Source organism: Acromyrmex echinatior, chromosome 1 (assembly GCF_024713525.1).
Source record: "Acromyrmex echinatior isolate Ae372 chromosome 1, ASM2471352v2, whole genome shotgun sequence".
NCBI lineage: Eukaryota > Metazoa > Arthropoda > Insecta > Hymenoptera > Formicidae > Acromyrmex > Acromyrmex echinatior.
This window is the reverse complement of record NC_141852.1, coordinates 1,523,004-1,549,734: the sequence shown is the minus strand read 5'-3', so window position 1 is coordinate 1,549,734 and position 26,731 is coordinate 1,523,004. Positions and strand designations below refer to the sequence as shown.

At 35.0% G+C, this 26,731-nt stretch overlaps 3 protein-coding genes across 31 annotated transcripts in view; 1 reads left to right on the top strand and 2 right to left on the bottom strand.

Moving 5' to 3' along the window:
* The window catches only part of pHCl-1 (pH-sensitive chloride channel 1), a 673,866-nt gene that overhangs the window by 336,425 nt on the left and 310,710 nt on the right, over positions 1–26,731 (bottom strand). The gene's annotated exons all lie outside the window — the stretch shown is intronic.
* LOC105149712 (uncharacterized) lies at positions 1,057–7,610 on the bottom strand. The gene is made up of 2 exons (XM_011062303.2): positions 5,971–7,610; positions 1,057–5,873 (listed from the first exon to the last, which is right to left on the bottom strand). The coding sequence occupies exons 1-2, from the start codon at positions 6,015–6,017 to the stop codon at positions 5,495–5,497; spliced, it is 426 nt and encodes a 141-aa protein (XP_011060605.1). The 5' UTR covers positions 6,018–7,610; the 3' UTR covers positions 1,057–5,494.
* Positions 23,574–24,277, top strand: LOC147910792 (uncharacterized). The gene has a single exon (XM_087407236.1). It carries the CDS (start codon positions 23,693–23,695, stop codon positions 24,275–24,277), a length of 585 nt encoding a protein of 194 aa, XP_087263362.1. The 5' UTR covers positions 23,574–23,692.

Below are 26,731 nucleotides of genomic sequence, written 5' to 3'. Positions count from 1 at the left end.
ACTAGAGGTTTCTATAGTCTCTCTTTTCTGTTGATAGTAGTATGCTGTATTGATACGGTACGGATGTGCACCTTGTACAGTACGTAGTACAGTGTTGATTACGTTGTACTAACATACGTTGTACTAACATACGTTGTACTAATATCATGTACACTTTTTGTACTGCTATCGTACTGCTATTGTACTGCTAGTTACGCTATACACTGCCACCTCGTAGCAGTACAGTAACAGTATGGTAGCGGTATTTTGTGTGAGTATCGTGGGATATCGCACGCTTGGTTGAGGTAATATTTTACTATTGAAAATTTTATCACCGGTCAGTGATAAAATCTTCAGTAGTAAAATATTACCATTGATAAAATTCTATTGAAAGCACCACTAGATTGTATAAAGAGTAGCTTTCAATGTGAATGATATTTCTATTGACAATAATCCAATGGCAAAATATTATACTACTGATTGAATGATATTCCTATTGATGCGTATCCAATAGTAACTAATATATCATTAGTCGAATGATATTCCTATTGGACTACATCCAATGATAAAATATTTTACCACTACCGAATGATTTTCTTATTGAACGCTACAAGTAGTAAAATCATTCGATAATGATAATGTCCGTAAAATTTTATCATTAGTTCAAATGATTTTATTATTGATCTAAATGATAATACTATTGATACTTTTCACGACGGGCTTCTCTTTAACGTTTTAATTTACTCATTAGATCTTTTACTTGAATTATTTGTTTAATCGTGCGCTGTCTGAAAAATGCGTTATACTAGAAATAAATTTGGAGGGAGGAAGATTGGGGTATCTTTCATATAAAATTTCATGTAAAAAATTGGATGCCCATAGGCAGAGGGGGACATGGGATGAACCTTATTTCGCGTGGAAAGTCAGATCGTATGTGACACTTCGTACTGTTAACATCTCTGCTCACTGCTCTGCTCAGTTTTCGATTCCCCATGATTCAATTTTTATCTTCTTTCTTATAACAAGTGCCACTATTGTTTTAATAGTTTTTCTTTCATTTGTCTTGATGCAACTATATTATATTCTTTGGGTCACACGCTTGTCGGATGAACTTTAATCGTGCCAGATGGCGGCGTGCGGAATATTTTTCTGTGAGTGATATGATCTTTCCATGCGTCTCTTTTGTTATTGCAATATTGCATTATTATTGCGGTCCGTATTTAGGCCCCTATTTATAATTGATTCTCAAATCTCATTTCAAGAACATATCAAGCGAGATACTCAGAATAGAGTTTTATGTTGAAACATAGACGATTTAATAGTCATAATTAGAAGTCACTTAAAACTGCATTTATCCGAGAAGACGAATGATCATTCAAAATCTAAACAGTATAATATTGATATATTCTATACATATATATATAGTAGGTTATGATATGCAGTCTAATCAAAAAATTATATAATTATTTCTTCTTAAGTTATTTCCAGACCACACTTAAAGGGGGTCTCCTACATTAGAAGACCAAAAAATATTATAGTGGATATTCATAATCTTTTCTCAAAAGACTAATATTTATCGTTTAAAAACTTTTTGCACGTTTTAATATAACTATTGTAGAATACATACACATTTTTATAAAATGTGAAAAAAAATATAAATAATAAAAATATGATAATTACAATAGAATAACTATCCCTTCGTTCTTCTGATCTCTGCCTTCCTTTGGCATATGGGCTTTACAAAATTCACAAAGACAATCATCCTCTCAGAATTATTGTCTCGTCCATTAACACAGCATTGTACCTTGGCTATATTCTTGCATAAAATAATTATCAAAAATATTCCACAGAATTCTAGAGGAATGCCTAACAGTTTCGATCTTTTCAAGTAACTTTCTAGAAAGAAAATCAATGAGTCTGACATTTTGAATCCGTTGGATGTTACATCTTAATTTACTAATGTCCCTCAAGATCTCGTAATCGACAGTATTAATAAACATTGGCGATATATAGAAAATGATATTTCAATTCCTAGGACTGAATTTATGAAGGCCATCGAATTCATATTGTCTTCCACTTATCTTAAATTTAATAATGTTATATACAAACAGACGTATGGGACTCTGATAGGATCTCCACTCTCGTCTATTGTGGCTGACTTAGTCATGCGGGATCTTGAGGAGAAGGCTCTTAATACGCTGAGTCCAATGTCAGCCTTTATTTCCGATATGTGGACATAATGGCTGTTTCATCATTTATTTATAAGACTTTTAATAAGATATACATAAACGATTACAATTCACTATAGAATATGAAGAGAATCACAGAATAAGTTTTCTTGACCTTTTATTTTGATAGTGGAGGATGATATAATAAATGTGGATTGGTCTCAAAAAATGACTTACTTGGAGAGGTGCTTATCTTATTTATCTATCCACCCACAATGTTGTAAGATGGGTAACAGTCTGGTTGATCGATCAATTTTACTTTCACAATCAAAATTCTATCAGAAAAATTTGAAAATGGTTGTGGAAAGTACTTCTAAATAACGGATACCCGTCAGAAATGATATTTAAACAGACCAACTCGAGGGTCAAGAAACTTCTCTCACCAAGTGTTGCACACAGAAATTTGCAAAGCAATGATCATGAAAATACTAATATGAAAAAATTTTTTGTGCTTCCATTTATTCATTGTGTTACACATTTCTTTGAAAAATATGTCACAATTCTGATACGTAATACAATTTAGAAGGTTATTTCTTATATCTCATTACACGTGACGATTCAGACATGAGATTTTCTAACAATTTAAATATGCCTTATATATAATATATATATATTAAATTAGTTATTAATGATACAGCAGTCGAAATATAAGGTGCTATTCTCCATAATAATCTTTCTTTTTTTTAACTTAATTTTTGCAACATGTAATATTGAATTCCTTTAATAATGATGTGAACGATCTTCACCGGACATTAATCGCAAATGCTGCTGCTTATGGATGACAATATCCAACAAACAGAGAGAGACCAACTAGTCGCTAATATTTTTGTTGTTAACAAAGCCACTCAACAAACAAACGTATACGTTATCGAGAGATTCTATATCTTTCTTTACATTTATACCATTAATTATACCTGCTCTTTTATATGTAATGTTTCCGAAATAAGTCTGTTATTGTAATTCGATTCTGAGTCTAATATTTTAATATTCTTCCACAATTAAAGTTATGGTTATAATATAACGAATACTCTGTTATAACAGAATATCTGGATGAATCTACTTTCTTATTATTAATATGTTCATTTATTCTTGTGTTGAGTTTTCTCCTAGTCTGTCTTATATAAGAAACGTCGCAACCTTTACATAAAATCTTATACACAACATTATTGTTGTCAAAAAATTCTTTCTTGTCTTTATGTAAATTTGTCTTTAATAAATTTGTTTAACTTGTTAATGCATCTACATCATAGGCTGCTTTATTAATCATACGTGTGGCGGATTGTGTAACACAATGGATAAATGGAAGCACAAAAAATTTTTTCATATTAGTATTTTCATGATCATTGCTTTGCAAATTTCTGTGTGCAACACTTGGTGAGAGAAGTTTCTTGACCCTCGAGTTGGTCTGTTTAAATATCATTTCTGACGGGTATCCGTTATTTAGAAGTACTTTCCACAACCATTTTCAAATTTTTCTGATAGAATTTTGGTTGTGAAAGTAAAATTGATCGATCAACCAGACTGTTACCCATCTTACAACATTGTGGGTGGATAGATAAATAAGATAAGCACCTCTTCAAGTAAGTCATTTTTTGAGACCAATCCACATTTATTATATCATCCTCCACTATCAAAATAAAAGATCAAGAAAACTTATTCTGTGATTCTCTTCATATTCTATAGTGAATTGTAATCGTTTATGTATATCTTATTAAAAGTCTTATAAATAAATGATGAAACAGCCATTATGTCCACATATCGGAAATAAAGGCTGACATTGGACTCAGCGTATTAAGAGCCTTCTCCTCAAGATCCCGCATGACTAAGTCAGCCACAATAGACGAGAGTGGAGATCCTATCAGAGTCTCATACGTCTGTTTGTATATAACATTATTAAATTTAAGATAAGTGGAAGACAATATGAATTCGATGGCCTTCATAAATTCAGTCCTAGGAATTGAAATATCATTTTCTATATATCGCCAATGTTTATTAATACTGTCGATTACGAGATCTTGAGGGACATTAGTAAATTAAGATGTAACATCCAACGGATTCAAAATGTCAGACTCATTGATTTTCTTTCTAGAAAGTTACTTGAAAAGATCGAAACTGTTAGGCATTCCTCTAGAATTCTGTGGAATATTTTTGATAATTATTTTATGCAAGAGTATAGCCAAGGTACAATGCTGTGTTAATGGACGAGACAATAATTGAGAGGATGATTGTCTTTGTGAATTTTGAAAAGGCCATGTGTCAAAGGAAGACAGGAATCGGAAAAACGAAGGAAGATAGTTGTATCCTTTCTGATATGTAATCGTTGTCCAACCATTCTTTTTAACATGACATTTAATTGTGCCATATCAAAAAAAGAATTGAGGAAGCGAGATCTAAATCTCACGGCTAATGAGGACTTAGTACAGTCAAAACATTCAGTGAAATTATAGTAAAAGAATAAAGTTTTCTGTAGTAGAATGGCAAGGCGGGTTCTAACTCACTATGTGTCAGTGCGTATACCATGTGCGTCCGTGCGCGCGTGCGTGCGAGTGTCAGGAGAAGTCCTCACACATGTTGGGAAGTGAGAAGCGCGTCACCGGGTTCATGATAGGGGGGAAAGTTCCTTCTCTCTCTTACCCGTTGCATTCTTTCTTTAATCTATTGTCCTCTCTCTCCGAATTATTGACAGACGCAGTTCTCTTTGTCCCACCCGTTGCAGTAGTATACTTATTATTTCCGCTTTTTCTTTTTCCCGTTATGCTCTCTCCCACATTGTTTTTCTTCTTGCACTTGATTTAATTAAATAGATATAATATTTACTATTTTTATGATATTTCTTAGAAACTAATTATGATAATATTTTTATGAATTTTTAATAATATAATCCAGTAACACTAAATATGATAATATTTTTTTTTGTCAATGTAATACAAATGGTCTCGCTCACTTTCTTATTGACTAATTCAATACTACTACGAAGATATAAAGAAGAAGTGGCGAAGATACTGGGGATAAAATAATTTTAGAAGAAAAGAATAAATTTTTTAACATACATTTATTTATCATGTAATGCAGTATGTACAATATAATCTAAACCATAGACTATTAGTTCACATCCTATAATAGAATTTTTATCATAATATTGTGATATTTTCATCATAAATTTTGTACAAAGTGTTTGCAGAATCGATTTTATTATTAATATTTTGTCTTAAAAATGACAAAAATATTCGAATTTCTTACTAACACCGTGCGTATTAACTCAGTTCATAGAATACATGTTCAACACATTATTCAAGCTCAAACAAGAAAAGCACAGTTTTTGGTTTCATATTCAAACATGTGCCATTCAATATTAATTTCACGTTATTCGTATCATATATTTTAACATGTTCCATATTTAGATCTTGAATCGGTGATGATGATGAGACTGTTGACTGCATTAATCGTTCGATATCTGCACGCTCCTTGATCAACGTCTTTGACGTAGTATGAGGTATAAACATGCGATTGTCTGAATTATCATCAATCGTAATTTGCACACAAAATATAGATTCCACAATGATCCCAATGTCCAAGAACTTGTACACTGTCGAAGTCAATGCATATTTTCTCATAAAGATACGAGGCATGTAACGAGATTTCGAAGGCGATATCTGAGAAAATGCGCTGTGAAAAAAAAAAGAAAACATGTAAATAGATCTCACAAAAATGCATAACATATAATACGTATAAGCAAATATTTTATAAAATTAAATAAACTTACTGTCTTTTGCACGCATCATCCTGTTGAATTGGAACGTAATACTTCATGAGATATGTGAGATATTTTATTTTCTCAGACGACTTATAATTAGCAATAGCTGTCTGAAACTTTTAAGAACTCTTTTGGAGCTGTCTGAATGGCTAATGCGGTAACGTTTCCACTTCTTTTAAATATAGTATTCAACATTTTTTTTTACATACCCTAAAATGAAGGAGATTTTTTTTTTATGTACAATATACTTTGAAGAACAGTTGCGGCATGGTCGAAGAATATCAAATTGACACATATCATAAGAATGCACTCTAACAAAATCGAATCTTTTTTTATCTTGGATTGGCGCCAACGATAATAAAGTCTGTCTGCTCCTATTCTCTTTTCAAAACTAAATCTCGGAAAAAAAAGTAAAAACATATTTAAAAAGGAATCTTATTTTTTACTTTAATAAGGAACTTTATTTTTTAAACTTTATACATTTCTTTCTAGCATAGCGATTACCAATTAAATATTTTAAACACATTCTGTAACGCATAATTCTTAACATATTTTCTTCGTACTAGTAATAATAGTATTATTAATATCCAGATTACGAAAAGAATCTATATCTTCGTAATCAGCATCCAGGATCTCAATGGTCAAGTCGTTGCTATTGAATATATCAGCCAGGTATTCGCGTTTTTTAAATCCTTTAATGTATACAAGAGTCTTATTGTCTTACGCACCAATTATAGCCATTGTAATCAGGCGTTTCATCATGCTGTACGGAATCATCCTGTCTTCATATTACAATCCATGCACTTTGCCGTAAAGCGCAGTCCTTTTCGGATTTTGTCAAGAAATTTCATGGTAAACATGTAAAAATGTAATGAAAGAATAGCTCTGTTTCTCAACACCGTCACTTCCTTCACGATAAATTTTCTTCCAATGATAAATTCTTGTACAAACGATCAAATTAAGCATTAAGAAAGCGTGCAAGAACTTTCGAAGAAATAATGTATCTATTTTTTAACAGTTTAGGATGACCAGCATTGATCTCTTTTATCTTTAAAAAGAATTCATAATGTTTTTAACATTAAGGGTACACAAGTAACGAATTCTTCAAGATAATTTAGATTTTCTTAGCGAACATTTGCATGGAAACATTTAGAATTACATTTTTTTAATTATGATTTGAAGATGCATTATATCTGTAATATATTTAATATGAAATTTGTTAATGTTAAAATATAGACGTAACAAATTTTTCATTAAGTTAATTAAGGATTAAGTGAAAGAAACTCAGATCGCGTTGAAAGATGTCATGATTCCATACAGCACAGAAATATTGCAGCAACATTGCAAAAATATTTCATTACAAGATTGCAATATTGCAAAAATATTGCGAAATATTGCGGCAATATTTCAGCAACATTGCAGCAACGTAAAAATTTCCGTTTTAAAAATATTGAGACGTAATGTTGCAGCAATATTACAACATAATATATATGCAATATTAGGTTTTGCGCACAGTGGAGGAATAATTGCAATATTATTGCAGAAATATTGTAATAATGCAGCAACATTGTTGTAATATTACAACGTTATTGCAATATTTATTATAAGATTTTATACTATATAAATTAAATATAAAAAAATTGAAGTAGGAGTTAAATGTAATATACAATGAATATAAATAAAATGACTTTATAATTAATTATGTCTTTATTATGTATTTTATAGGCGTGTTCCGATATACACTACCAGTACTGAAAATTTATAGTTCACATTACGTATACTGTAGATTTTCAGTATTGGCAGTGTACATCGAAACAAGTTTATAAAGACATAATTAATTATGAACTCATATTTTATTTGTATTCATTGTATGTTACATTTAACTCCTACTTCTAATTTTTTATATTATACGTTCTATATTTTATTATTGTGTCCATTATACATTATATTTAATCCTTACTTCTAATTGTTTTATGTCTATAAATTATAGGCGCAATTCCTATAAATTATAGACAATGACTACGTTCGCACCTTATATCTGTTTCCTAATGTAGATTAACTTTAATCTTGGTTTAACTTACTCTTCGTCTTTTTCTAATTTTTAGAACTAGAAAAAGACGAAAATAAATTGAACTGAGTTTAAAATTAATCTATATTGTTAGAAATGGACATTAATCGGGTTTAATAATATTCGTAATTAGAAACTAACCAGTCATTTCATTTTTCAAAGTAATATGGTTGTGAGATTTGTCAGTTTCATGATAACAGATGTTATGAAACCCAATTAAGTGTACCGTGTAAACATGATCATTAATTCCTATTCTTCCATTATGTCCAGGATCTTATTTTATTGGGTTATACACAAATCAATATATAAGTCTTAACATTTAAAGTGGACTTTCTAGCAGAGGCACAAATCAATGACAAGAGTCATTCTTGTCTTCGTTTCTTACTGATTTTTTTAATAAGGACAGAATGTATCAATTTGTATCTCTTGTTGAAAATATTTTGAATAATGCTGCAACATTGCTGAAGTAATATTGCAAAAAGAATTCTTCGCAATGTTTCTGCAACATTGTATTGCAATATGCAACATTGAAATGTTGCAGCAATGTTGCTACAAGTTACTGTGTACGGGATATAACCGCTTTTGCATTCAATAATAAAAAATTACATTACAGCTTACGTATTTATAAAGATTACGTATTTATAAAGCATTAATTTAAAGAATCTTTAATGTAACAATATCATAAGTAAGCCGTCATTTTTTGTCTAAGTAGCTATAGAGCGGTTTTAACCCTTAGGATTAGAGGGTGGAGTGTGTGAGAAGGCGTGAGGGTACTCGTAGGCGTGTGGTAGGAGGGGGAAGGCGCGGGAAAGGTCCCGGCAACATTGCTGTTTACATAAACATAAAACCCTGGTCGATTGATTACATAAACATGATGACATTTCATGTTCCTTATTTTTTTCGTCACCCATTACCGCCGCTGTCGCCATCGCTGCCACCCACCGCCATCGTCGCCCTCCCCAAAAATGCGTAGATAACAAGAGCTCGCATATTAGAGAAAGATAGAGCGCGCGACGATGTCGGAGTGCGTAACATGAACATGATATCGAAGAAAAGAAGGAAGAAATTAATCAATAGAGTAAAAATCTCTTTTTTTATGATGCAGTTTTTCAATACGGTTTTTTACTAGCGCGTCGAGGTAAAAGATGGAGAGTAAAAGAAAGTACATATGTAGTGATGCGAACGAAAATTTTTTATTCACATTATACTTATTACACAAATTTTTTCTCATTTTTTATTACATTTTTTTTTTTCGCAATCGACAGCGTTCGAATGCGATCGATGGCTCGAACATCGCTAGTAGCGCTTTCTGCAAAAAGAGAACGAAAAAAATTTTTTTTACCATTATTCGCTTTTTCAGCAGAGAATTGATACTAGTCACTCTAAATGCGATACTTTATGGCTTATATTTTGATGAAACCTTATAGCATTGATGACGTTGATGATGAGGAACACGTTCGCGATTTTGATGCTTTTTCACTAGGACATTCCCAATATCTCGTTTTTTCTCTCTATGGTGGTGGACTTAGCGGACAATGGACGGTATCCTTGCGCTCGATCGATTTTCGACATATATATTCTTTTATTCGATCCATGTCTTATCGCTCGTAATCGAAGTTTACGATTAAACGAAAAAAATATACACTGTCAGATTGGTAACATGTCGCGACGCGTTAAAAGAAGCGCAACCGATTTTTCGGCTGCTAAACTAAACACAACTTTTCTATAGTAAAATGAAAGTGATATTTCAGTGAAAAGCATGAAATCACACTGTGTTTCCATAGCCTTTAAATTTCTTCGAAGAAGCGTCGATAACAATTTTTTCTAGGAAGAGATCGATGGCATATCGCGACACGGTAGAGAAGCGTTGGTGCTGTTTATATAAACATATCATGAGATGTGAAAAATATAAACTAAAACCGCTCGCGATGCTTATCTACTTTTAAAGAAAGTGTGGCCCAATAGGCAAAGGAGCAAAGAAGTCACAAATGAAATATATAATGGGTTATAAGCGTTCCACAATTGATGTCCTGGAAGACGAATAAATCGGTCGCAATAAGAATAATGGAAAAAGTATGGCTAAACATCGTGCGAACGTTGAGAACATAACCAATGTAATCGAGTATATTAGAAACATGGATCCGAAACAATTCGCGAATATTAAAGACGAAGTGTTCGAAGTGTTCGAAGAAATGGATGTTTGAGATCGTTAATTCGGGAAAAGCAAGAATTCTTTTCAGTCGACCGACAGTAATTGTCATTGAACGCACGCATAAAGTGAGCTCGTGATTTCATCTCGAGCATGATCTTAATCCTCGTTAAAATCCTCGATTTGGCATTCTTTGTTCTTTTTAAAACAATTCGGTACACGCAAACAAGCTCCGGCAACGGACAATTGAAAGTTCTAGAACAATTCAATTGTCGCACGCGAGCGCCGCGCTCCGACGAATACGTCACGCGCTGTCACCAATCCCACGTACGGATTTTCTGTCGCGCATGACTGTTACGTTGAACGTCGTTAGAAAGGAATCCAAAGCGCCAATCAATTTTGTACAACTAATGCCACGTAATAATTACGATTGTGGCAAAATTTTATTGGATTTTTCCCAAGAAGAAAGCCCAGGCCGAAAGCAATAAATACTTCGATCTCGCCGTCCTCTGCTTAGAGTCCTTACTTCTTAAAGTTCTTAGACTTCTTAGAGTTCTTAGAGTCATAGTCTCGCTACTATATCGCTTCGTAAAACTGCCGTGCTAACCGCTTAGTGAAAACCGCTATAAAACGGATCTTTTCGAGAAGAGCCGAGAAAATCGCCGAGATTTTCCATCACCGCGATTCCAAATACAATTTGGAAAAGGTGACCGCATTGAATATTCTGTTAATCTAATATTTAATTAATTATATTTTTTTGACTTTGTAACTGAGCATATTAAAGAAAATTCTTTTGTTAAATTACAAAGAAATGAAATTCTCTCTACTGTCGTGTATCATATCAACCTTGTGCCATTCTCTCACTCGAATCTTTCCGCGCGGTGCATTCCCGCACATGGAAGTAGATTTTAAAGAGATAAATGCACAAATGACGATAGAAGACAGTAGAGACAATGAAGATTATAGAAGATAATTTAAATGATGCTGTATGTTTTCGGTAATCCGCAAAAAAGAGACATAGGTATACATCGCCAGTGCAATTCCTACGCGATCGAGAATTATGTATACGTAATGGAATAGTTATCAGAAAACCCGTTTTTGACTGGTTTTTACTTGCGCGACAAAAAGTGTACCAACAGTTATGAGACAAATGTTACAAGGACGATGAATATGAAGAGAGACATTGGTAGAATAGAAATATCAATGTAATAAAGGACGATTATTATTGGGCGAAAAAAATTGCAGATAAGAAAGGTTGGTACGAGTGCAATAAAATTCCCGCGGATAAAAAATAGTAAAGTTCGTTGAACTACTGATTATTGACAATATATGGATGGAGTTTCGTAATCACGATAAGAATCTTGCGCTAAAACTTTCGACAGACGATCAATGCTTTGAGTGTGAACAGTACACTTTCGCAAACAAATATAATCAAAAAGTGTTAGAATGTTATGACATTGTAGATATGTCGCGGTGCTGCAATGTGTGTGAACGAATCACATTCAAATGCTCCGTGGAAGAGTGTGACGTGATCTGAAGACTGTATAAAAAAAAGACATGGAAAATCATGAGCGAATGGAACGCGAATTGGTGGAGCAATGCGGCCAGGTCGCTCTGATGGAGTGTTTCGCGTGGCTGCAACGATGCAACGAGTGTATCGAATGCCTCGAAGAACTTTGTCGTGCCAAGCGTCCGTACCTCCGCCGTTGGACACAGACAATCCGTGGTTGTGAGGATCGCGCGACTCGTGGGTACAAAGACACAATTAGAACGACGTTTTGTGCACGTTGGTGGCAGATACGCGAATGGCGACGAAAGATCTCTCGACGCCGCGTTTGAAAGCCGTTTATTGACGGGCACCATGGTCAAGTAGATTACATTAAGTCGCGGCGATTTTTTTAGAAGACGCAAGAGAAATAATGCTCTAGGATGTGCGAGACGCTGTAGAAAGACACGGTAGTGTAAAAGTGAACACCGCGTTCAACGGCGAGTTTGCGACAAACAATAAACGTGACATTAAGAATATAAACACTAAGAACATTGAGATATACCGATACACCTATTTGCGCGAGTGGTACGAGTGATATGTCATCGAGCCCACGTTGATATCACTTGAAGAGTTCCAGGAACGCGACAGCGGATGGGCATTGTTACGTATATAGAATTTGACTATGAAGATAAACAAATTAAATTCCGCGAGATACGCGCGGGATGTCATATCAAATGCCGCAAGAAATAGCGACGAAACGAGCGATGATCAATGTGCCTACGACAGACAATACATGTTTTACATGGTCACTGATCTCCGTTTTGTACCCGGCTGAAAAGTATATGGATCGGGAACTGTCGTATCCGCATTATATGACAATATTGAATCTCGCGGGTATCAAATTTCCAATGACTTTAAAGGACGTTTTCAGATTTGAACATTTGAACGTGTCGATCAACGTGTACGGAATCGAGAATGAACAGGTCTTTCCTCATCAATGACAAGAAGAGGAAAAACATCAATGTGCTGTATATGCAAGATCCACGCGACGACAGTGTTGGGCATTTTGCGTGGATAAAAAATATATCCTGTCTCGTGAGATTACAACTCACCAAAATGGAGCACAAGAAATTTTTCTGCGATCCGTAAGTACACATAAAAAATGATTATAATTTTCTGTCTTACTAATAAAGTAATGGTAATAATTATAATTTTTTTTGTTTTTTTTTCAGATGCTTGCACTATTTCAGTACGAAAAATTGCAGTTGCACGCAATGGATTGTGGGAAAATGAACGACTCGTTTATGAGCGACTGCGCTATCCGACTGCCGAGCGGGAACGACAAGTGGCTCGAATTTGGGAACCAGTGCAATAAAGAGCGCATCCCATTTATTTACACTGATTTGAAGTGCGTTCTACGGAAGACGGAACTTGATAGGGAAAATGCGTCGGCATACACATATCAACAGCACGAGGTATTTAATATAGGATATTACGATATTCGTACGATGACACGTTATCGTCATATTGGTTGCGTCGCGATGAAGATTGCATAGCGATTCGCGCGACAGCCCCAAGATTTAGCACATCATGTAAAAAATATTGTATCCGCCAATATGCTCATGGAAACATTGTTGAAACAGTAATGGGAGGCGTACCGTAGCGCGACGCAGTGTCACATTTGCGAGAAACCGTTCGCGTCGGACGACATGCGGGTCCGCGATCATTATCATCTCACCGCGGTTTAGCACATGCAAGTTGCAATCTTAATTATAAAAATTCATTATATATTACGATCGTTTTTCACAATTTTTCGAGCTACGACGCGAACTTTATAATTTAAAATATCGCGACAACATATGATAGACACGTAGATCTCCTTCTTATAACGAAGGAAAAATACATTCCATTCACACTAAACATGTTAAAGATATTACCGAGAGAGCAGACTCGCGAAAATGCAATTATGGTTCATCGGTTCATTTAAATTTTTCAGTACAAGTCTCGATAAATTGTCGTTTCTAAGCAGAGATAAATTAAAAATCGTACGTTCCAAATTTTCAACACTATCGGATGAAGAATTTGAATTATTGACTCGTAAAGGTATCTTTTTGTACGAGTACGTTGACTGCGTCGAAAAATTGCAAGACACGCGCTTATCATCGCGCAAATCATTTTACATTTCGTTAACGGGCGATATAATATATGATCAACATATTGATTTACCTTTCTGTCCGACGTATGATAAGCAGCGTTACGTATTATCGAAACTTGCAGCAATGTACTCACGGTCTTCGCGTAACAAAGATCCATCGGGTGCTACAATTTGTCTAGCTTCGCGAGTACATTGCTGCAAGTTTCGGTACTGGATGAGATAATGCTGCTTATCGTACAGCGTCGCTAGAAGTTTATCCTCGCGCTTACCAGGCGGCAATCGCGCGTCGAACAGAAAGGTAGATCAGTGTGTTGATCATGTAGATGCTGCGGATATTCGAGATCGACTTCGAGAATGTAACCGATGGGTGAATCCGGAGCGATCGCGCTCACGTTAAAGTTCGCAACGTCGGTCTTCGACCCATCAAAATTCGACGTATGGTAATGGTTGACACATCGCCCGTATAAATTGTTAACGTCGTAGTATGACGACGTTTCGATGAGTCGTACGAACACATGTATTTATTATTAGCCTGCGCGTATCTACCGGAACATTGACTGAGGCCGCTGCGTATACCGCATTAGATGAGCATATCGATCTCGGTGAATAACTCAAACCTTATGCGCATATGATTTAATATCTCGTCCCACGTAAAATCAGGCAAGGTGTAGTAATGCGCGAGATCGAGACACAATAACTTGCGACACAACTATTGCGGAAATTTTCAAAAATGTCGGCCAATAATAAGATATCGGTTTTCTAATACAGATCACTGTACTCGCGTTTGAATGGAAACTCGCTTCCAGACGTAAGCGTAATCGCGACATAAGTGTAATCGCTCTCGGATGCGGTATCGCTTGTCAGCGAGCTATAAAATAATTTAGTAAGCATCATTCATCCAATTTTTCAACGCAGTCAACGTACTCGTACGGAAAGACACTTTTATGAATTACTAATTCAAATTCTTCATCCGATAGTGTTGAAAATTTGGAACGTATGATTTTTAATATGCCTCTGCTTAGAAAGGACGCCAATTTATAGAGGCTTGGATTGAGAAATTTAAATGAATCGAAGAGCCGTAATTATGCATTTTCGCGAATCTGCTCTCTCGGCGATATCTTTAACATATTCGATTAACGAAATATATTTTTCTTTGGTTATCGGTAACATATCTATATGTCCTTCGTATGCGATAGCAATTTCTTTCATTATAAAGTGCGCGTCGTAGTCTGATAAATTGTGAAAAACGATCGAAATATATAATAAATTTTTATAATTAAGATTGTAATTTGCATGCGTTGGACCATGGTATCTACCGGTTGATGGTAATGATTGCCAACCAGCGTGTCGTCCGACGCGGAACAGTTTTTTACAAATGTGACACCGCGTCGCGCAATGGTACGCCTCCTATTGCTGTTTCGACAACGTTTGCATGGGCATGCTGACGGATATAATATTTTTTACATGATGTGCCAAGTCTTGGAGTTGTCGCGCGAACCACGCTATGCAGTTTTCATCGTGACCGAACCAATATGACGATAACGTGTCATACGAACATCGTAATATCCTATACTAAATACCTTGTGCTGTTGATATGTGTATGCCGATGCATTTTCCTTGTCGGGTTCCGTCTTAGAACGCACTCCAAGTCAGCGTAGACGATGAATGAGACACGCTTCTTATTGCAGTGGTTACCAAATTCGAGCCACTCGTTCATGCTCGGCAGTCGGATAGCGCAGTTGTTCATTTTCCCATAGTCCATTGCGTGTGACTGCAATTTTTCATTCATACTGAAGTAGTGCAAGCATCTGAAAAAAACAAAAAAATTGTAATTATTACCATTATTTTATTAATAAGACGAAAAATTATAATATTTTTTTCATGTGTACTTACAGATCGCAGAAAAATTTCTTGTGCTCCATTCTGATGAATTGTGATCTCACGAGACGGGATAGATTTTTTATCTACGCAAAATGCCCAACACTGTCGTCGCGTGGATCTTGCATGTACAGCACGTTGACATGTTTCTCCTTCTTGTCTGGTGAGCCGCAGAAGAAAGACTTGTTTATTCTCAGTGCCATACACATTGATCGACATCGCGTTTAAACATTCAAATCTGGAAATGTCTTTTAAAATTATTGGAAATTCGATACCCGCGAAATTTAACACTGTCGTGTAATACGAATACGACGATTCCTGATCTGCATTTCTTTCAGCTGGATACAGAGCAGCAACCACCGACCACGCGAAGCATGTATTGTCCGTCGACACTCACCGCTCATTTCATCGCTATTTCCCACGGCACTTTGATATGACATCCCGCGCATGGGATTTAGTTTATTTACATTGATAGTCAAATTCAATGTACGTGACAATGCCCACCTGCTGTCGCGTTCTTGGAACTCTTCGACGTTAACGCTCGATGACATGCTGCTCGTACCATTCGCGCAAATCGATGTATCGGTATACTCATATCTCAAAGTTCTTAGTGTTTATACTCTTAATGTCACGTTTGTTGTTCGTCGCAAACTCGCCGTTGAACGCGGTGTTCACTTTTACACTACCGTATCTTTCTATAGCGTCTCGCACACGCTCGAGCACTATTTTTTTCGCGTCTTCCAAAAACCGCTCGATGTGATTAGATTTTATCACCGCACTTGTCAATATATGACTCTCAAACGCGGTGTCAATCTCTCGCTAGACGAGAGATCTTTCATCGCGACTCATGTACCCGCCACCAACGTGCACGAAATATCGCTCTAATTGTGTCTTTGCATCCGCGAGTCGCGCGATCCTCACCACAACGGATTGTCCAACGGTGAGGCGCGGACGTTTGTTCACGACAAAGTTCTTCGAACCGCTCGATGCACTCGTCGCATCGTTGCAGCCACGCGAAACACTCCACCAGAGTAGTGACCTGATCGTACTGCTCCAATAGTTCGCATTCCACTAGCTCATGATTTTCCATGTCTTTTTTTTTTACCATCTTTAGATCACGTCACACTCTTACATGGAGCACTTCGTTCATACGTTGCAACACCGCTTTACATCTAGAATGTCATAGTGCTTTATCACCTTGGTATTATGTTCGTTTACTCTTCATAAGGATAATTGATTACGCATATACTTATCGCACAGGTCATGAAACACTTTTTTAGCAGGATTCTCCTTGCGTAATATAGTATCATTAACTTGTTCATTATCATCATGCATCTTCGATGCACTTCTCACCACCCATGGGAATCTTAATACGTCTGCAGCTATATTGAACCTTCTTTTCATTTTACATTGAATGGACACTGTTCCTTTATTAAACCGAAAGCTTTGTACCAAAATTTCTCTTCGAAATCAATGTACATCCTTTCATATCCTAATCATCCGAATCAATATTCCTTTTCATCGTTATCGTCAATGATGATGACTCCCTGTTTCGCACCACGTGTACTCATTTCTCGATCACGTAGAAACTGCATCGGCGATATTCGCACATCTTTGTCTCTTCTCCGCGGATCATAGTTTTTAGGCATACTTTTTGCGTCCATTTTTTTTTCACAGTACTGTTTACAATAGTTTTTCAATGTGTGCATTGTGTGAGCACTTGTTGCACAAAAATATAGGTTACATTGATACTCTGCAATTCGTGCAAAACCGACCGCTTAGCGCATCAATATAATCGATATCGTGTTTCCTTACAAGATATATTCCCACAACATCAGTGTCAATCAAACGAATCATGCATACTGCACATACAGTTGCATCACGTTGTATAGTAGCACTGGATCATGCAGTGTTTATACGGTGTTTAATACTACGTTCACACACACACACACACACACACACACACACACACACACACAGTGCACGAATTTCTGGAGACGGCATAAATTTCTCTGCGTGATCCGTATCGTGCTCGCTCAAATTACTAGCATAACCGGTATTATCGGATAACACTTCTTCGTCGGAATTTTGGTTTATTATTTCTTCAAAATCTATTTCCATTTCTTCGAATACTTCGAACACTTCGTCTTTAATATTCGCGAACTATTCCAGATCCATGTTTCTAAAACTCGACTACGTTGACTATGTTCTCAACGTTCGCACGATGGTTAGCCATACTTTTTCTATTATTCTTATTGTGACCGATTCGTTCGTCTTCCAGGACACCAACTGTGGAACTGAGCGCTTATAACACATTATATATTTCATTTGGACTTCTTTGTCCTTTTGCCTGTTGGACCACACTTTCTTTAAAAGTATAGATAAGGTAACATAGCGAGCGGTTCTAGTTTATATTTTTCATACCTCATTGGAATGTTATATAAACAGCACCAACGCTTCTCTTATGCGTCGCAACATGCCATCCATCTCTTCCCAGAAAAAATCGTTATCGATACTTCTTCGAAGAAATTTAAGGGAACGCAGTATGATTTCATTTCACTAGAGCACCACTTTCATTTTACTGTAGAAGAATTATGTTTAGGACAAGTCGAAACATCGGCGATTCTCTTAAGCCTCGCGACATGTCACCGATCTGACAGTATATATGAACAGTGTATACAGCCTTTTTTTGCTTTCAATCGTAAACTTCGATTACAAGCGATAAGACATGGATCGAGTGAAGAATATGTCGAAAATCAATCGAGCGCAAAGTCATTTCTTGTCACCAGGTCCGCCAAGTCCATTATCGAAAAAAACAAGATATTGGGAATGTCCTGGTGAAAAAGCATCAAAATCGCGAATGTGTTCCTTATCATCAACATCATCAATGTGTCAGACAGTAAGGTGTCATCAAAATATAAGCCATAAAGTATCGCATTTAGAGTGACTAGTATCAATTCTCTGCTGAAAAAGTGAATAGTGGTAAAAAAAATTTTTTTCGTTCTCTTTTTGCAGAAAGCGCTATTAGCGATGTTCGAGCCACCGATCGCATTCGAACGCTGTCGATTGCGAAAAAAAAAATGTAATAAAAAATGAGAAAAAAATCTGTGTAATAAGTATAATGTGAATAAAAAATTTTCGTTCGCATTACTACATATGTACTTTCTTTTACTTTTCATTCTCTCGATGCACTAATAAAAAACCGTATTGAACAAACTGCGTCATAAAAAAAGAGACTTTTATTCTATTGATTCATTCTTCCTTCCTTTCTTCGATATCTCGTTTCGCGCTTCGACATGATCGCGCTCTATCTTTCTCTAACATGTGAGTTCTTGTGTTGCGTTCTACGCATTTTTAGAGAAGGTGATAGGGTAGCGACGGACAGCGGGCGGTGGACGGCGGTGGCGGTGGATGGCAGCGGTAACAACGGCGGCGGCGGGTGATGAAAAAAATAGTGAAATGTCATCATGTTTTCTTCAATCGATCGGAATTCTATAACATAAACAGTAAAGCTGCCGGGACCTATTCTGCGTCTTCTCCCTCCCCGCGCTACAAATTCCTTGCTCTTTACCCCCGCGCCCCTCCTCAGAGGACCAGAGTTAGAACACTCTCTTACAGCTACTTGTCTACTTACATTCAGTAAACATGACAATATTCAATAACAAAGAGATATGTATGTCACCTCTGGAATTGATTTAAAATCTCTTTAAAATATTATATTAAACACAATGATATAAGGAAAACACGCTTTCTTAATGCATGTCTAATTTGATTGCTTGTACAAGGATTTATCATCGAAAGGAAATATATCATGAAGGAAGTGAGATGGTGTTGAGAAACGGAGCTATTTTCTTATTACATGTTCCATGCCATGAAATTTCTTGACAAAATCCGAAAAGGATTGCGCTTTATGGCTGAGTGCTTGTCCCCAATGCTTGGATTGCAATATGAAGACAGGATGATTCTGTACAGCATGGTGAAACGCCTGATTACAATGGCTGTAATTGGTATGGAAGACAATAAAACTCTTGTATACGTTAAAAGATTTAAAAAACGCGAATGGCTGGCTGATATATTCAATAGCAATGACTTGACTATTGAGATCTTGGATGCTGATTACGAAGATATATTCTTTACGTAATCTGAATATTAGTAATACTACTATTACTAGTACGATGTGGAAAATATGTTAAGAATTGTGCGTTACAGGATGTGTTTAAAATATTCAACTGGTAATCTCTATGCCAGAAAGAAATATATAAAGTTTAAAAAATAAAGTTTCTTATTAAAGTAAAAAATAAGATTCCTTTTTAAATATGTCTTACTTCTTTTCCTGAGATTCATTTTTGAAAAGAGAATAAGAGCAAACAGACTTTAATGTCGTTGACGCCAATCCAAGATAAAAAAGATTCGATATTATTAGAGTGCATTCTTATGATATGTGTCAATTTGATATCTACGTCGCAATTTTTCTTCAAAGTATAATGTATAAAAAAAAATCCCCTCCATTTTAGGGTATGTAAAAAAAAATGTTGAAGGGAATACTATATAAAAGAAGTGTTCCGGGCAACGTTACCGCATCAGTTGTTCAGAGAGCTCCAAAAGAGTTCAGATAGTTATTGCTAATTATAAGTGCTAATATAATTGCTAATTATATTTTCCGAGAAAATAAAATATCTCAAGCCATAAGTATTACGTTCCAATTCAACATGATGCGTGCCAGAGACAGTAAGTTTATTTAATATTATAAAATGTTTACTTATATGTATTATACATTATGCATTTTTGTGAGATATATTTACATGTTTTCTTTTTTTTTCACAGTGCATTTTCTCAGACATCGTCCAGTACGTTTTCGAAGCATCATGCCTCATATCTTTATGAGAAAATATGCATTGACTTCGACAGTATACAAGGACATGTGTTCTTGGACATTAGGATCATTGTGGAATCTATATTTTGTGTGCAAATTGCGATTGATGATAATTCAGACAATCGCATGTTTATACCTCATACTACGTCAAAGACGTTGATCAAGGAGCGTGCAGATATCGAACGATTAATGCAGTCAACAGTCTCATCATCATCACCGATTCAAGATCTAAATATGGAACATGTTAAAATATATGATACGAATAACGTGAAATTAATATTGAATGGCACATGTTTGAATATGAAACCAAAAACTGTGCTTTTCTTGTTTGAGCTTGAATAATGTGTTGAACATGTATTCTATGAACTGAGTTAATACGCACGGTGTTAGTAAGAAATTCGAATATTTTTGTCATTTTTAAGACAAAATATTAATAATAAAATCGATTCTGCAAACACTTTGTACAAAATTTATGATAAAAATTCTATTATAGGATGTGAACTAATAATAGTCTATGGTTTAGATTATATTGTACATATTGCATTACATGATAAATAAATGTATGTTAAAAAATATATTCTTTTCTTCTAAAATTATTTTGTCCCTAGTATCTTCGCCACTTCTTTTTCGTATCTTCGTAGTAGTATTGAATTAGTCAATAAGAAAGCTCGCTTGACCATTTGTATTATATTGATAAAAAAAAAATATTATCGTAATTTGTGTTACTAGGATATTAAAAATTCATAAAAATATTATCACACACATAATTAATAAAGTTTCTAAGTCTATCATTAAAAATCATAAATCCCATATCTATTTATTATAATTAAACGTGCAAGAAGAAAAGCCAACGTGGGAGAGAGCGCAACGGGAGGAAGAGAGAGCGCAAATAATAAGTATAGGACTGCAACGTGTGGAACAGAGAGAACTGCGTTCGGCAATGAGTAAGAGAGAGAGAGAGAGAGGACAATAGGTTAAAGAAAGAACGCAATAGGTGAGAGAGAGAAGTAACAGATCTTTCCCCCTCTACCATGGACCCCGATGCCGCGATTCCCCCTTCCCAACGTTTGTTTGAAGCACTTTCCTTTCTCTGACTCACACACACATCCACACGCGCGCGCGCGTGCGCACACGCACATCGTATACGTATACGCACTAACACATAGTGAGTTAGAACCCGCCGTAAGTAGAATTCTACTTACTGTTTACATCTTTCAGAGCTTGTTTATTGAAATGATCTGGTAGAAACTCCTCATTTTATTAAATAAAAATACAAACATTTGACGCCTCGCCATTACATTATGATTTGTGTACATATTAGCAACTGTAATTTTTGTCGGAAACAAAAAATTAAAAAATATTTTTAATTATTGTAATTTTTATTCTAAATAAACCTAAAAAATTTTAACCATGTATATAAATTATGATAAGATTTTGTGCGATTTTGAAAAAAAATTATGATTTTCACTAGGTAGCAGACGTTTCGCAAAAAAAATTGTTAATGTTGGTTTTTATTTAATTTTTAGGTTCATCAAAAATAGTTGACTCTTAGCTAACTAACGAGCTAACTAAAGAGTCAATTGGTCAAATATTTTTTTTTTAAACGTGTACATAAAATTGAAAAAAAATGTAAAAACATATTTCGAGAAAAACGCGTTTAAAGTTTTCAATTTAGTTTTTAAGTGTACTTACAGTACTCGGAGACTAATCTGTTATTTTAAGGATATACAATATCCATTCAGCTTTCTCATAGAATTCATTTTGAACAACTTGAGTCATTTTACGTGCTCGGGCCTCTCTCATGCTACTAACAAAGGGACCGGTCCTCACCGATTTTAATGAGTTTGGAACATGTAGAACATGAAAAAATATTAGACCCATTTTTTTGTTTGTACTTATTTCGAGGTTTAGGTGAAGCACCCCCTCGAACAAAATTGTTTTTTTTCTTTCAAAGCAATTATTATCGTAACTATAAGAAATAAAAAAAATTTTTCACAATGAAAATTGAATGGCTTTAAGACATAAGCGCTGTGCACCAGTATAGCAGTGAATTTATACCGAAGAACTTCGAATTTTGCTCTAAAATTTTAAGGACATATTCTCAAAGAGTTGTACAGGGTGGGCCATCTATTGGTACGTTTTTGAATTTCGTCGTATGGCAACACCGAACGAGCTACAGACCCGAAATTTTGACAGTTTATTAGTCATACCGTCCGCGGCACGAAACAACATGTTTTCTCTTGAAGAGCGTTTTGAAATTTTAAAAACTTATTTTCAAAGTCAGTGCTGTGTCGCCGAAACTGTACGAATTTTGAAAAGAAATATGGGTCGTGATAGAGCACCCACCGAAGGAGCTATACGCAAATTGGTGAGGAAAGTTCGTGAGAAAGGGATGTTAGTGGATGACATTATATTACGACTGTTTTGAGTGAAATTGGCGCCGAGGTAGTCCAAAATGTCATTAATAATTGGGGTGACCGAATGGCATACTGTAAGGCCAGTAGAGGGAGCCACATGAACGAAATCGTTTTTCATTCTTGACGCGGATACTTTTAGCTTCACAACAAAAAAAAAATTAATAAAAAATATCAATGTATGCTCATTTGATCGCATTTTTAAAAACGTACCAATAGATGGCCCACCCTGTATTATCGATTTATGAAAAAAAATCTACTTTTTTGGCCCTCTAATGTAGGAGACCCCTTTAAGGGGGGAAACCACAGTAAAAGTTTGAAAAAATCGAAAAAATTTTTTTTCGCTTATAAGGTGCTTTAGGGTCTTAAGAATAAGATACCAAAAGATGGAGTGCCGCAAAAATTTCGGAATATCCAAATTTTTCATTCTGCGGCAACGCCTCTCAGATATGCTCCGAGCGCCTTTTGTGATTCCGGCGCGCGCTGTAATTTATGAGTACGGGAGCAGGTATAATGGCAGTCGATGGAGAAGGAACTTCCCTCCGAAAAGTCTATAGTACTTAAGAATGCCTATAAGTATCACGTAATTTGAAGAAACGCACAAAAGGCTTGGGAGGAAAAGGGAAATTGACAGGCAAACTGATCGACGAACTGTCAATATATTTCGGGTTAGCTATTCGTAGAAATTGCGAATCAGTCGAAAAAATGAAGACAGCTATATGGGCCACATTACTTCACAAAATATCTACGGATAACCATCCCCAACACGACGATTGCCCGACTGGAGAAAATTCATGGTGCTCGTGGCAAAGGGCGAAATCTTCTAACACTTTGGCTACCTATACGCACAAATCACTAATGTCTGATATAGTTTATGAAGCAATTAAGCCAGTTTACGAACAATTCACTACGGATGATCTTCTTACTCGCTGCGGGGGTTTCACTCAAAACAGCAATGAGAGCTTCAACTCGACAGTGTGGGCGATGGCTCCGAAAACTATGAATTTCGGCAAAATAATCATCGACATTGCTACGAACATCGTTTCGTGTGTTTTTAATGACGGATTAATATCAATTTTACATATAATCCAGGTCATGGGCATGAAAATTGGCTCAAAAAGTCACGAACTATGCATGGACATGGATGAGAAACGCATACAGAAAGCGGAACGATCTTTGAGTGAGGGCGCAAAACAGGTCCACATCGATCTGAAAACAATTCGAAAGGCCAAACAAGAGCAGGAGATAGATGAAGAAGGCCAATTGTATGGCGCAGGCATCGCAGATTAGAGGTATAAAAATATTATATGATTTTACAGTACTTAAAACTTCAAACGCTTTTTTCTCGAAACCACTTTTTTTAAACTGGGCGGACACATAACTCGAATAAATCTTTACCGATCGGTTTCAAATTTTGACAGTATATTCAGAATACCTTTCTCTATGGAAGTGCGTAGGGTTTTTTTTTATATTACATGGTTTTTTTTATCAACAATTTTATGGCGTTTTTTTTTTGTTAAATTTGCAAGTTTTCCTTAAAACGTGCATCATTTTGCGAAAAATTAATATATCGAAAAAATCCTATGTACTTCCATAGCTATTGATATATAGAACCTAAAAAACTGTCATTTTTTGTTCCAGGTCAAAAATTAAGGACTCTAGATGTCCGCCCATGGTCCCTCCTTCAAAAATAGGCGCCATCGGACAAGTGCGGCACAGCCGCCATTTTGTACCAAAAATGAAAAAATTCTTATTTGTACTTCATTCATAATATTATAATGCTTATTTTACAAATTTTTGATTGATCATTTCATTGAGCCAAAAAAAATTCCCGAAAATATACTTACTTTTTCGTGCTGTACTGTGGTTTCCCCCCTTAAATGACGCGCAATTTTTCTCGACTCAAAAATTAACCAATATAAATTCCAAGATTTATTAGTAAGATAAATCGGGGGAAGATGGCACAAGAGGGAAGATGCACTTTAATTATATTTTTATTATAGAACATATATTAACCATTTTGATTGTGTAAAAGTATATAGTAGAAGTATGTAATAGTGCAATTATCAAAAAGTTCATGCCAATTGACAATGAAAAATATTTAACAAAGTATAGAAAGGTAAATCATGAAATGCTCTTTATAATACATATTTGATACTTTAATAACTAAGGTGCTTCGAGATGCTTACTGTAAAATCGAATAAATGATATATGGTTTTGATCGGTGTTTCTTGGTAATCATGTGGCTAATATAGATTATAATTTGTAATATTCTTATATATGCATAAAAATTGCAATTGAATATTTCTCTTACACTTAAGGATAAAATGACAGTAAATACAAAACACGATTGTTTTTGCTTGAAACCGTCATTAAAACGATTTTACAAATTAAAATTTTGGATGCTTTATATAATTAGAAATATTTTAAGTTAATGAAATGTTATTGAAGGGAATGCTGGAGTGACCAAACTTGATTGATGTCGATAATACAGATTTTTTAAATTTTAAATAAAAAAAGTCGATAATAGTGACATCTTTAATTCCATTTCTTACATTATTTTATATCACTTAAATGCGTACATGTGTCCTTATCTAACATATTGCAACGCCATTTCTTGCAAGATGCAGTATATCTACTGCTAAACACAATTATTGATTTATTTACCATTCCGAGTCTTCGCTCAGCGTTCGTATACACGTCATTTGCAGATTGATATAAATCTTTCTTTTTAAGCTTTTTATTTTGTTAGTTTCATAAATTCAGTATCGTTTATACGTATATACATAAAGCGCTGGGTGTTGAATTATTATTGTTTTGTCCATACAAGTTATAAAACTTTTGTATTAAAAAATTGATTATGAACTAAAATATGCAAATTTATATTGTATTACATTATTTAATTGCTTGTGACATCTTCTCCCATAAGAGGTGGCTTCTTATTCATATACACTCACTCCCAAAAAAAGCGATACAGTAAAAAGTTTGAGAAAATTTTAAATGATTATAACTTGGTAGAAGACAATGAACATAAAAATATGTTTAAAAAATACAAAATGAAATTTGAAATGTCTACTTTAAGAATATTTGAATGAGAATTGTACTGAACCATTATTTTCAAAATAGCGGATGACAAAGTGAGAAAATGCAAAATTGATAATCAAAAGTCCATGTTTGCGATGATGCATGGTGTGAAACAGATATCACAGCTTAACGGGACAATACATACATGAAAGTATAGAATTTTATCTTTCAATCACTTTTAATCGAATTCGATATAATGATAATTTTTCGCTGAGTTGTTTTGAATTTAAGATACTACTATCATTAGCTCAAATTATGTAATTCTTTCTAATATGAATGTATGGAGTTTGACTCGAAATGTCATTGTGTATGTGTGTATATGTATGTGTACATATATGCGGGCGTGTGTGTGCGTGTGTGTGTGTGTGTGTGTGTGTGTGTGTGTGTGTATGTGTCAATATTAAGAACGTTTTCCGAAAAATCCATTTTTTAGATTTTTCTGAAACGTACAGAAAAAGCTTGTTTTAGAGTCCTGAACATATGTGCTTTAAAACTCAATACCCGGAGCAGGATTAAAAATCGAGATATTCCATTTCAAAGTTAAAGCGTTTAACATAAGATCCCTATCTAAAACTTAATCGAAAGTGTTCTTTTTATTCATTGTAAAAAAGTTTTTTTTAATTTTTTGAAACGATGAGACATAAAATTTAATATAACAAA